A 13700-nucleotide genomic window follows, 5' to 3' on the forward strand; every position below is an offset into this window, starting at 1 on the left:
AGGTGTAAGAATAAAATGCTATTTCATAAATTAAATTATACTTTGAAAGTTGGGTAGGCTCGATTCTTCTTTCATTTGCAAGAACTATTATGATTTTGGCTTATAGAAAATGTTGCTGCTTAGAAATTTAGAGAAATACGTGCATAGCATTAATATCAATTTATTATTACACAATGTGGATATTCTTGTTTACATGCGTGAGTGCCATATTGCAAATTAGATCAAATTACATGAAATTATTGATTAGTGAGTTAAATAACCAGTGCCGTGTCATATTGCTCAGGAAAATTAAAGTAGCAAAAGTATTTGGTCAAAGTTCAGAATCCAACAATGGTTACGAAAAAATTTGTGATGGAAAATATGGTTGCTTATCAACTAGAATGCTAATTATCTCTTCAATTAATTTCTTGAGTTAGTTAAGTGTTACTGGAAAGTCGAATAGGCGGACTTTCTTTTGGTACCTTTTTACATTTTTCAAATGTACTCATTAGTGCATAGGCTTTTGCATGTTGTGAACTGTAGTATTAACATCAGTTAATTGTACTTTGTAATTATGAGTGCCCATCAATTACACCAGTGTAAACAGAGCTACTAAAATGATAATCTGAACAATAAATTCAAATGAAATCAGGTGTAAGGAAGGTCTCAAGAGGTTACGTTTTACATGCAAGTACATGCAAGTATATAAATGTATGGAAAGTAAGATGATAACTAGCTAAAAAAAATTATTTCTAGGAGCAGAAAAAACATAACAGATGGGAAGAATCCACTTGCTACGTCACAGTCTGTCACCTACCTTACCTTCGACTAATCCTATGAGATCATTCCTTTTTGTAACCCGACAAATTAATATGATTGATTTCCATTTGTGACTGATGTATTTCGAAGTCCTAGGATACTAAAATTCTTCATTTTGTAAAGTGCACACTTTACATTTCTGACATTTAAAGCAAGTTGCAATTTCTGCATCACTTTGAAACCTTATCAATATTTACCTGTATTTTTGCACGGCTTTTTTCAGATAGCACTCATAGATAACTGCACTTTGTGCAAAACGTGTGAGGTTACCATGGTGAGGGACTGGGTTGTCACATGTATAAGATTTTGCTTTATTTATTTATTCATTCATTCAGTCATCAAATGAGTAGATTTTGCAAGTGTCGGGTGTACCAGAAATACAATAATCATGCTCAAAATGTTACATAAAACAGTTAATGCACATTAAAGTTATGTAGTTATCACATTACAGTTCCTGTGCTGGTGATGGAAACAGATTCTTAACTTGAGCCATATAATATTACAAATAACAATTCCCTGTTAAAATTCTTTGATCTAATAAAACCGTTTTCTGTTAAAAATGTTTTAATTTTGTGTTGAAGTAATCCACTTGGGTGTCCTCCTTGAATCTGGCAGCCTGTTAATCCAAATCAAACCATTGATAAGTGGACTTAGATATTTCATTCTACACTTTGGTCCTTTGTCGAATGTAGCTCCATTTTGTGCTGGTGTTGTGATCATTGTAGGTGTGATAAGTAGTATCTATTGCATTTGCTTCACTTCTTAAGGGACAAAACAACAGAAGATTTAAAAGGGTATAAAATGTATTAAGTATAAGAGTTTGTGGCCTCTTACTGTAACAGCAATATTTTGTGTTTCTGCTGAACAGCTCCATATTTCAGTCTCACAGTTACGAAAAGTCTAAATTGTTATATTTTCGTGTTTGGCTAGACTAGTGTCAATAGCTTGCTAAGGTGATTCAGGCTACTGCAAATTTTTCCACTTCTAAAATTAATGTAGTTTACCCACTTACCATATTTATAGATGTTCACACCCAGAAACTGTCACCAGTTTGTTGTAAAGATTCAGAATAAATTATTTACATTGTAGTGGTGAGAACTATCTGTTTAAACATTCGGTTGCTGCAGATGTGTTTGGCACATGCCAAGCTGAGTGCAGCCCCATTATTCTGTAATGTCTAACTGAACTAATTAACCTGCATTTGGGCATATTCCTGTGCTGGGCCAACTGAAGTAGCTTGTCTCACTCTGTGCTAGTTATTTCAGGAGTGCTTCCAGTTATGTTGTTTTTGTCGCTGTAAGATGTCACCATCAAGATTAACATTGTTGTAGGTGTCCAAATTAGTTCCTGATTTTGAAGCTATTCAGTGAATTTTTCAGGTGCTAGGCATCTACAGAGATGTAAAGGTAACTTTTTCTTCAAAAGTTTCTGATAGAATTTTGGCAGTCCTTTCAGAAAGCTTCTATAACTTTGATTCTTTGGATTCTATTTCTCTTCTGGAAACATAAGACTGAAGTTCTACATCTGCTGATGTAGACATAGTAGGTCTGTTGCCTTCAGAATTTGTAGAGGAGCTATCGCATACATCAACATAGAATAATTTATCCTCATTGTTGCTATGAATCTCTTTGATTTCATCCTTGGAGCAGCCATGATGTCTTGTGATTTTCTTTAACACTGATGACAACCCTGATGAACAGTAAGACATAAAGCGAAGTTAAATGCCATAAAGTGAGCTTGCAACAAACTACCCGAGCACAACTAAGTGACCAGAGATGCAGAGAGCTACTGAGACACAGGGCAGGAAATCCACTGTAAACTTAAATTTAACAGCAGCTGGGGGAGCAGCGAAGTGTGAAGAGTTAACTTTTGAACAACAGTCAAAAGCTTAGATCCCTACAACAGTTGGGCTGAAATTAATCTGCAAGCCCTTGTTACTGAAATATTTAGCTATTTCTGTTACATAATTAGTCATTAGGTTCCGAGTAATGTATGGTTTAATGAGTCAAAAGTTTTTATCGAGCCTAAAAGTACCCTTGTAGTCTACGCATACTGATCGAGAAGACAATATACTTCTGAAAACTTGTAACATTACTCAAATTCTTCACTTCATTTTCATTGAAATGTCAATTACATGAACTGCTAGGTCCAGAAACTGCTTTAAGCAGACTCCATCGAAGTTGCTTTTAAAGTAAAGCACATTTGTCACAGCAGTTTTATGACAATGAGCTCGAAGATAATAAATTCCACAATTATCAGAAAATGGGTCAGCAGTCTACAAAGACCTGGAACTGAAGTTATATCATTTTAACTATTAATTGTATTTCCTTGGCACTGATATTAAGTGTGTTTTCCGTAGTGGATTTTTAAACACACTCTATTCCCCCCAGTGTTCTAGCAAAGCCCATAAAGATTTTTCTAGAAACTCAGATTTTACATCTGAAAATTTTATTAATGTATTTTCGTAGTAAAAGAATAAATTTTTAATTGAGAAAAATTAGGGGTACAAGACAGTAACTCCAGATTTTTGGAAAGTTTGCTTTTTAAAATCGGAATGGTCATTCAAATTTTGTGTGTGTGTGTGTGTGTGTGTGTGTGTGTGTGTGTGTGTGTGTGTGTTTGTTTCTCGAATACAATTACTTAGAAAAAAGACATGCATAAAGAGGCCTTTTGTATAAGATAGCTCAATCCTAAAACAAGCCATTGTTAGTGAGGTTGGATTTTTAATGTCACATAGTTTCATAATTCACATGCTATGAATATGTCCTTAAAGTAAAAGTTTCAACAAATAATGTTTATACTCTTACTAATAGCTACATGTAAATTATATTCATAAAAATGAAGTGTCTCAAATCAAGATTTAATGAATAATTTTTATATTGTCACATTGTAACCACAGTAGACCATATCCAAAAGCAAGGTCTTCAATAGAGTAAAACATTAGCACTAAAAGCGTGTTTATTATGGACACCAATGCACAGGTAGAAGAGAGCTGAACTGATCAGAGATTGCTCTGTTTGTACAGACATGAAATATTCCAGAATATATTACCATAAGAAATTTTGAAAAACTTCCAGAAATGATAACTACTGAATAAATTTCTGTTTGGGTTTGAACTGATAAGCCTCAGCATACCAACGCCAGTGCCACTGTTACATAATACGTGCAGCACAGCTTGTGCATTGCGTCCTCCTTAGAAGTTCATTGGACGTGATTACAGCACCCTGAATGTATATTTTATCAACAGTCCTCTGTATGGTGGCACTTGCAGATCCTCGTATTCTGGCCCTTTTGTCACATCCACGTTATTGTGATTAGCATTGAAGATAGCCTCTCCCATCAAAGCTTTGTGGTTTTTGAATGAGTCTTTTGTTTCCATGAGTGAGAAGCCCCAATTGTCGTTTTGTGCCTCAGGACTGTAGTAGAACTTCATACAGAGGAATAGAGAACAATGTGGGTAACATACCTGTAAATTTGTTTTCTTGGTGAAAGGTCATTATCCTAGACTTTGTGACGTCCGGCAATCAACAAATAAGATATGGGTAAAGGTAGTGCTTTAAAAGCTTTTCTATTAGTCCCACATTCTGGATAGGTGTAAATATTGATACTAGGTCTGCTGAACAGTATCTCACTAGTTGATGCTTCGTGTTATAGCATTCTTGTTCTGGGCACAAGGAACTTTGTACGAGCCCGCTATATTCTTCCATTCTGGTGATGTTTCACTGAGTCATTCTGAGTATCATCTGGTTGAAATGGGAACAGTATATTCATTATTGTTTTGGTGTCATGACCATGGAGTGGAAAGAATAGTGTGAAGTGTCTTTGGTTCACTGTGTTGGATGCAAATGTCACAACAGGCAGTATTGTATACCAGCCTCTCTGCAGTTGGCAGATCTGCTCTTCATGTAAGCTGATATTGAGTGGCGAGATGTGCCTACAAATGTACCTTTAGGGACGAGTTTTGGCCGCTCATTACAGTGATCCGAAGTTCTCCTTACCCACCTATAATAGTTAAGATTGTCACTGATACATGTGTTTCTGTTGTGAGTGTGATTAAATTTTTGATGTTGACAAAAGCTTCACAGGTTGAGCTTCTAGATTGACAACAGGAGCCCATCTTCTTGGTGGCTGTGGAATGGCACCATCTTCAACAGCAAACTGGTTCCCAGAAAAATCTGTATGCTTGTTAAAATGGCTTTATCAGTCTGGTGCTCTGACCTTTCGCAGTGTGACTGTTCGTGACACCTGTTAAAAGTCCTGTTTGAGAATAATGTTGACTATGTTTTGATCAGCTAATGTACATGATGGAGGAGTTGGTTGTACTTCATTTGTCAAATGGTGCGTTGTTTGATTTGACTCTGACACATCCTTCCTGGTGTGTGCAGCTGGTGGCAGAGATTGGTGTTAGAGATTGAAATATTTGTAGACCTTCTCTGTAACCTCTTGCTGTGTGTGAGGCTGACATTCATAGCAGCTAACTCTCTCTTGCTTACTTAGTCAGACAGTTCTGCCTGCCATAAAACACTCTTTTTCTTACAACTTGAAATCATGAAGGTCTTCCACAACCACCATAGGGGTCACATTCGGGAATCAGTCATACTTCTTTCACCCATCCCTTTTCTGTTGCATTTCTTCAATGTACTGGCACTGTTTGATGAATTCTTCAGTTGTTGTGAAATTCTTTACCAGAAGAGTTCTTCTGGAACTTAATTTTTGAATCCTTTGTTTTCTGAATATACAGTCCTTGGGAATGATGTACTGCTTGTATTCCGGTACTTGGCTGTGAAGGCAACAGATTTTATGCTGGCAAATTGGAATCGCGATGGCGTAGGTGTTTCAAAGGACAAGGGTTCTCCACCAAATTTTGTGAAGTCATAACCACAAAGCCCAATCATCAATGAAGAACATTTAGCACTTAAAACACATTTGTTATGAACAGCAGTGTACAGATAGAGGATCACTGAACTCGTGGGCTGAGTTTGCTGCTACCTATACAAACATGCCACTTAGGAGTGGCATCGGAGCAAGTGTAGTTATTCCATCTTGCTACATTTCAAACTGTATTGCTGCTGTGGTTATGCTTATCTCCTTTTTACAAACGTTTAATTGTGTAAACTGTTTACTTCATGAATATGGCACAAAGTTGAGACATTGCATTAGTTAGCAGAAAACAGCTTTTATCTTCTTATTATGCTTTCTTTGAATCTCACTTACAGTACGGAATAAAAATATGGGGCAACTCAACTGGTTCTCAGACAGTGTTCATGTGGCAGAAGAAAGCAATTAGAGCAATTACGGGTATTAAAAGCCAAGAATCATGTCGAAAGCACTTTAAGGAACTTAACATCTTAACATTACCTTCTCTGTATATAAAGTGTCTTCTTTCCATAAAAAAACAAATACATACCTTACCTTCCAGAACGGATGTTCATTCCCATGATACCAGATATAAAAACAATCTTGATGTAGACTTTACGGGGTTGTCTAAGGTCCAAAGTAGCTTTAAGCAAACAGGATTAAAATTATATAACAAGTTACCACAATCACTGAAAGACCTACAAGGTGATGCCTTCAAGAAGCAGCTGCACAAATTGTTAGCTGATAAGTGTATCTATGGTGTAAAGGAATTGGAATGTAGTAGAGAGTACCGTATTTACTCGAATCTAAGCCACACTCGAATCTAAGCTGCACCTGAAAAATGAGACTCGAAATCAAGGAAAAAAAAATTTCCCGAATCTAAGCCGCACCTGAAATTTGAGACTCGAAATTCAAGGGGAGAGAAAAGTTATAGGCCGCACCTCCAAATCTAAACAAAGTTGGTCTATTGTAATATGAGACACAATTTAGGTAGAATAAATGACGATACAGCTACGGTAGTTTGGTTTGAGTCGTAAGCTTAGCAGTTAAGCTTTACCAGGTAGCCATTGCTATGCGTCAGGCGTGCTTCGTCTGGTTTGAATGGGTTGCTTATTTTTCTTTGATCTGATAAGTGCCATTCTCTTTGTTATAGGTGTTTACGTCACTCTAGGCTGAAAATCCATTATTGTACTGTGTCATGTATTGTTTGTCGCATTCTGATAGTAAGTGTTTATGACCTGTCGCCGCTCGCGGCATGGCTTGCTTACGTGCGCGCTACCGCCGCTTACAATAAAAAAAAAAAAAGAAAGGAATTGTCTCATTAGCGAAACAATGTCAAGAGACTGCTATTTGTTGTTAATTATACTGCTGCTTTCTTTGATAATGATCAACAAGAACCAAATAATAGACTGCGTATGATAGATGTTCTGAACGAAAGTTTAGCTAAAATTTTTCTCCGTTTGAAAATCTTTGCAGACGCCTCTTTTGTACATTACATTCTGCACAGAAATTAGTCATCTTAGATTTAAAAATCTAGTCAATTGCCGTGCTTCATTTCTGATTGTATCACTATTAGGCATCAGAATAATACGAATATAAACATGACATGATATGTATATTCTTCCGCATTTGCTGCTGTCTCACACTAGTTTCGTAGGTTATTAGGTAGACAGGATTTAAATGAGATAGCAGCAAACACGAAAGAATACATGGCAAAATGTTTATATCTGTATTATTCTTATGTTGAAGAAAATACTGCATGTGATTCGCAATTCATAAAAGTTCCTATTAGCAACCATCTCTTCTCACAGGTAGGAAAAAATTCAGAACGTAGAGTTAGCCATATTGACAAACATCCCAAATAGTCTTGCCACTCGGATTTTCGTAGTACATTGAAATGCTGCTACATTTGAAGATGAGCAACACGGAATTTGTATTTACTTGGTTGGATAATGTATGAAAATGCAGTGGTCGAAACTCGGGGTGGAGAAAAAGCTCGTCTTACACCTTTTTTTAAAAGAAAATTTATTTACTGACGCAGAGGTTTTGGCGCCAGTATTTATCTTTGTGCCTGCGAAGTATGCCTGTGTAGCGCTACATATATTCGACGGCAGAAGTTAGTTCTGGCGGCACCTACCAACATTTTTCAGAACTTCCATTTACTTTGCACTCAATTCTAAGCCCCAGACAGTTTTTTGGATTACAAAAACCGGAAAAAAAGTGCGGCTTAGATTCGAGTAAATACGGTAACTATGATGTTAAGGAATTATAATGTAGAGAATAACTCTTTATCCTCATGTAATGTAATCTGAATGTACATAGTTTCGCAATTTTAGATTCACTATCAAATGTAATGTCAAAACTGTCTATTTCAACAAATGTTGGCTAATGACAAGTAATTAATTAATAAATAAATAGTTTCATGTATGTTACTGGAAGTGTGGATATTCTTCATCTAGAACAAAAAGCTCACCATCATTTCCTGCCTTTCCAACATGGTTCCCTCTCCACTCTCTTGGGCTGCTTCCCTCTTCACCACACATTCCTTCACTCTGATTGATCTATATCTGTCTTACCCTATGTTGCTTTTCCTCCTATTGCCATTCGTGAGTCTGTCTTGGTGTACTGCCAAATTCCATTCTTTTAACAACCTCGTACCATCTTAGCTCACCTATCGTATGGTCTCTTGCGTGGGGTTCTGTTTCGCTATTTCTCACACTATCTCATTCCTTACTATATTCATTCTAGTGAGTCCTATTCTTTGCTATATAGTGAGTAGCAACTTCCTTTTCGTAATATTATTAAATTTACTTCCCACAAACGTATATCTTGCTAACCTGTATTTTCTCCGTTACCCATGTTTTTTTTGCATATATGAATATTGTAGCATAATATGCTCGTTATAATATTCGCTCTCTTTTTGTCAGTACATTCTTGCTCCAAACCAGGCTTCTCACATACTGCAGAAAATCATGGGCTTGCCTTCCCCTTTCTTGTACCTCGTCATTCCTCCCACTGTCTCCTACTATACTTCACACTACTTGGCATTAAATTTCTATTCATATTGTCCCAGCATCACCTCCCATATATTTAGTCTTTCTTGTACCACCATTTTCCCCACCTTTAAATCATCTGCAAACACCATTGCCTTCATATTTTTATTTTCCATTTGCTCTGCCAGCTCTGTGGATTAATGATACTGATCTAAAATTACACACACATTCCTAACTACCATTTGCATGGTATGGCTTGAACACACACATTTTTAGTCCACTCTAATATATTTTTTCTCAAGTACTGCACAAATAAGGAGAGCAAGACTTTTTGACATGTTTTTAACCCCAGTGAATGTTTATTCTTTAACTTTTGTATTACACTGCTTACTTAATGTTGATTCACTTCCACAAATTCTAAATTAGCACATTGTGACATGTGCATTTGTAAAATGGATTGGTTGGTCAACAGGAGAAATAAAATACAGTGCATAAAATCAGGGAAATGCAGCCACACAGCCAGATGTGTGGAGCCCACATACTTAACATGAAACTGCATTCACACTAGCTTTTGAACTCTTGCTCGTTTCCTATCAGAAAGTACACACAAGCGCACACACTCAAACGCACACTCTCACGGCCATGGAAGTGTGCGTTCAGGTTTCACTAGAAAAAGACCAAGAGCTCAAAAGTTAGTGCTGTTAAGTGTGTATGCTCCACACTTCGGGCCACTGTGGGTGAGTTGTTGCCTTTCTGTTACTTTATGTATTGCTCCATCGGAGAAGTAAAATACATAATATATTACAAATAGTGTTCAGTGTTTCAAACCATTTCTGTGGCTAATAAAGTGGAATGGATTGTGAATATGTGAAATAGAAGTGAAATAACTGACGAACTGCAGTAAAGTAAGAGATATTTAGAAAAGTCATTGTAAATTTGTTGTGCATTCCTAGTCATTATTTTTATTATTTTTCAATCAGACAGGCGGTGCAAAACTGGCTGACACATCTCAAATGCTGCATACTAAAATGAATACACTTCCAGACGAAAAACAGCCTGTAGAACCTGATGAACATAATACTGTTCATCCTGTGTGGGAGGTAAAACTAGTATTACTTACTTTGCTTCATTTTTTTAATGAAATATATAGCATTACATGCATTGTATGGTCATATTCAGTGTCTCATAATGTATTGGTAAATGTCCTGCCTGTTTGCAGTAAGATGTACTGTATCACAGTTAATCATAGTCTATTCAACTCAACAGGATTTAGTGTATATATGTATATTTAGAGAACAAAGAAACCATATTTAGTGTATCTGATAACTTGAATTGTAATGTATACAAAACTGTGTGTTAATATTAAATTTGCCAGCTATTTGACAGAAGAATAGGCGTGAGGAAAATTTATTGGAACTATTAGAATAATACTGTTAGAGCCTATACCATGCCGGATTCACTAACTGCAAAACAAGTTTTCACCTCTTATGACTTTTCGATTAGTGGTGAAAAAACTATTTGTTGTTTGCCTTTCTTATAGCTGCTTAAAATTTCTGAAATTTTAAACAAATAAATACTGTTCGTGCCTTTTCAATGTAATGAGCAAGACTCAAGAGATCAGTCTTGCAACCTATTACACACAGTTAGTTCCATGCAGTGATGGTTTTATTCGGGGATTTGCAACTAGACTGCACTATTGTATCCATTCCGTGTGGCAGGTGACTTGTTGATAGCTCCATGTGGTAAGTGTTAATTGTTAACAGGAGCAGACTGCTGTCTGTCCTGTCATTCCACAGGCCAAGCTATGTCAACAACCCAATGTGGAAGTAGGTGCATACTCACAGCTCAAAGTGTATTGTGTGTTACTGACTAGGGTCCTGTTCTTGGGTATTATGCAAATGTGATACATTATGGGGAAGTGAAGTGTAGAAATTGTACATTAATTTTTGTATAGCTGCATGTGATTGCCAACATTGAATAAGTCTAGGTATTCATGAGGATATATTTTTTTTTGTAAAGTGAAAGTAAACAGCTACATATGTATCCACAAGCCACCATATGATGCATAGCATAGGGTACCCTTACCAGTACTAGCTCTTTCTGCGAGTGGAACAGCAAAGAAATTGTTGAGGGAAAAATTATGGTCTATATGCCTCCGTAAAAGCATTAATTTTTGTAATGTAATAATATTATGAGAAGCAAAGTTGCTATTCACCATGCTGAGTTGTAGATAGGCACAACAAAAGACTGCTACAATATAAGCTTTTGGCTAAACAGTAGCAGCTTTTCTTTTTGTAATATTGGTATTCCATCCTGGATTTTCCATTGTCTATTTGCTCTTATCTTATTTTCATGGGTTTTACGCAGAATGTACTCTGTCAGCAGTAGAATCATTCTGGTCAGCTTCAAATGTCATTTCTCTAAATTTTCTCAACAGTGTTCCTCAAAAAGAATGTAACCTCCCCTCCAGGGATTGCCATTTTAAGTTCCCAAAGCAGCTCCATAATACTTGTGTGTTGATTGAACCTACCAAAAACAAATGTATCAGTCTGCATCTGAATTGCTTTGATGTTTTCCTTTTATCGGACCTGGTTGGGATCCCAGACTTGAGCAGTGCTTAAGAATGGGTCGCACTGGCATTCTGTACATGGTCTCCTTTACATATGACCCACAGTTTCCTAAAACCCTCCCAATAAACGGAAGTCTACAAATTGCCTTTCCTACTTCAGTCCTTACATGCTCATTCCATTTTAAATTGCCTGTATCGTTGCACACAGATATTTAAACAACATGACTGTCGAGCAGCACACTACTAATGCTGTATTTGAACATAATGGGTTTGTTTCTCCTATTCATTTGCATTAACTTACATTTTTACATTTTTATACATTTAGAGCTAGCTGCCATTAATCACACCAATTAGATATTTTGCTGAAGTCATCCTGTATCCTCCCACAGTCACCTGATGATAACACTTCCATACATTACAGCATCATCAGCAAACAGTGTCTGCAGCCTGTGGTCTAGTGGCTAGCGTTGCTGCCCTGGACCATGGGGCCCAGGTTCGAGTCCCGGCTGGAGGGGATTTTCTCTTTCCAGGAACTGGGTGTTTGTGTTGTCCTCCTCATCTCGTACTCAGTCAGGAAGTGCCGAGACTGCAAATGGAAAGATATGGAACTTGTACGTGCGCTAATGACCACAGTGTTGAGTGCCCCACAAACCATAATCATCATCAGCAGCAGCAGCAGCAGCAGCAGGAGGAGCAAACAGTCACAGATCACTGTCCACCCTGTCTGTCAGCACATTTATGTATATAGAAAATAATAGTAGTGGTATCACACTTCCTGGGACACTCCTGATGATACCTTCCTTTCTGATCCCTCACCTTTGAGGTCAGCACACTATGTTCTATTACTTAAGAAGTTTTTGAGCAACTTACATGTCTGGAAACCTATTCTAGGGTTTTCAGAAATCTAGAAATATGGAATCTGCCCATTGCCCTTCATCCATAGTTCACAGTATGTCATAGGAGAAAAGGAAAAGCTGGGTTTCACACCAGTGATGTTTTCTAAAACCATGTTGATTTGTAAACTGAAGCATTTCCATCTCAAGGAAATTTATTATATTCAACATGAGAACATTTTCAAGGATTCTGCAGCAAACAGATGTTAAGAATATTGATCTATAAGTTTGTGAGTTTATTCTTGTGATATACAGTTCACTCGGGCTTTTTTCCCAGTACTCGGGACTTCGCCCTGGGTGAGAGAGATGCAATAAATGCAAACCCAGTAAGAGGTCAGTGCTGTCTAGTACTCTTCATAAAACCGAATTGGATTTCTATCCGGACCTGGCAACTTGTTTTCAACTCTTTCAGTTTTTTTCTCTACGCCATGGATGCCTATTACTATGCCATCCATACAGAAATCTGCAGGATGGACGAACAACAGTATGTTTGTATGGTTCTCCTGCATGGACGATTCCTTAAACGCAAAATATATAGAACATATTGCGCAGTGCGATATTTGTGAACGGGCATTGTTTAGAAATGACAGTAATCTGAGAAAACATCTGAAGTGTATATATCTAACAACAAATCTCTGCATTAACCATAGTCACATTTGCTAAGCAAGAAATGCGTAAGTAAGGTACTGTTTTTGAAATGTGATTTAATTGTTGAAGGAAGGATTAAGATGTCATCTCACTTTTAAATGGTAACAAAAACCAAATTATTTCCTTGGCCTTATAAAACTTTTAAGAAAACATTGCTGTAGTAATTCAAACTATATCGTTTAAAGTAATATAAATATAGATAAAAATCAGCCCACTAAGTGGCTGAAGCAGAAAACACGTGTAAAAAATTGTATGTTTACATGCTTTTGGAGCCAGTGACTCCTTATGGCAGAAGGGTTGAAGGAAAAGGTAGATAGGGGAAAGGAAAAGGACTGGTGGGGCTTACGAACTGCGGAGAGTTAACAGAAAAGTCATTCAAAAACTGGGATGAGGAGAGACTTACTGGATAGGATGAGACAGAAAGACTGTTGTTGCCTGCACCAGGTGAGAAATGGAAAAACTGTGAACTTAAAGGTGGAAGATGGGGTAATAAGTGGGACAGAGAGTACTGAAAAAACATCATACAAAAGTCAATTAGAGCAGAAAGCTAAGAGCATTGTACATGGTACACAGGTTAGGAGGGCAGGGGAAAAAATACATAGATCGGAAAATAAAGGGGGGGGGGGGGGGGGGAATCCAGAGGGCACATGTGCTGAAACAGACTGGCACTAAAATCACGACTATCTTGTTTTAGAGCATGCTCTGTAACAGGGTGTCGTGGGTCACCAGCATACACCCCCTGTCTATGTTCATTCATCCTAAATAACTGGTGGTAGTCATACCAGTGAATAAGACGGAACAGTGTTTACATAACAGCTGGTACTCGACACGTCATTTCGCAGACGGCTTCCCCTTTGATAGTACGTGTTTTGCCAGTCATAGGGCTGGTGTAGGAGGGTGCACAGGTCACTCTTAAAACAGTAATGGTCACAGGTCATAAGA

The 13700-nt window shown here is 37.3% G+C and overlaps 1 protein-coding gene across 2 annotated transcripts in view; it reads left to right on the forward strand.

Moving 5' to 3' along the window:
- LOC124776547 (targeting protein for Xklp2-like) overlaps nt 1-13700 on the forward strand; it is a 135622-nt gene that overhangs the window by 54915 nt on the left and 67007 nt on the right. For both annotated transcript variants that reach the window (XM_047251577.1, XM_047251578.1), the window contains exon 7: nt 9629-9748. In XM_047251577.1, the coding sequence (XP_047107533.1) occupies nt 9629-9748 (120 nt within the window). The remainder of the gene's footprint in view (nt 1-9628; nt 9749-13700) is intronic.

This window comes from Schistocerca piceifrons, chromosome 2, assembly GCF_021461385.2.
Source record: "Schistocerca piceifrons isolate TAMUIC-IGC-003096 chromosome 2, iqSchPice1.1, whole genome shotgun sequence".
Classification (NCBI taxonomy): Eukaryota; Metazoa; Arthropoda; class Insecta; order Orthoptera; family Acrididae; genus Schistocerca; species Schistocerca piceifrons.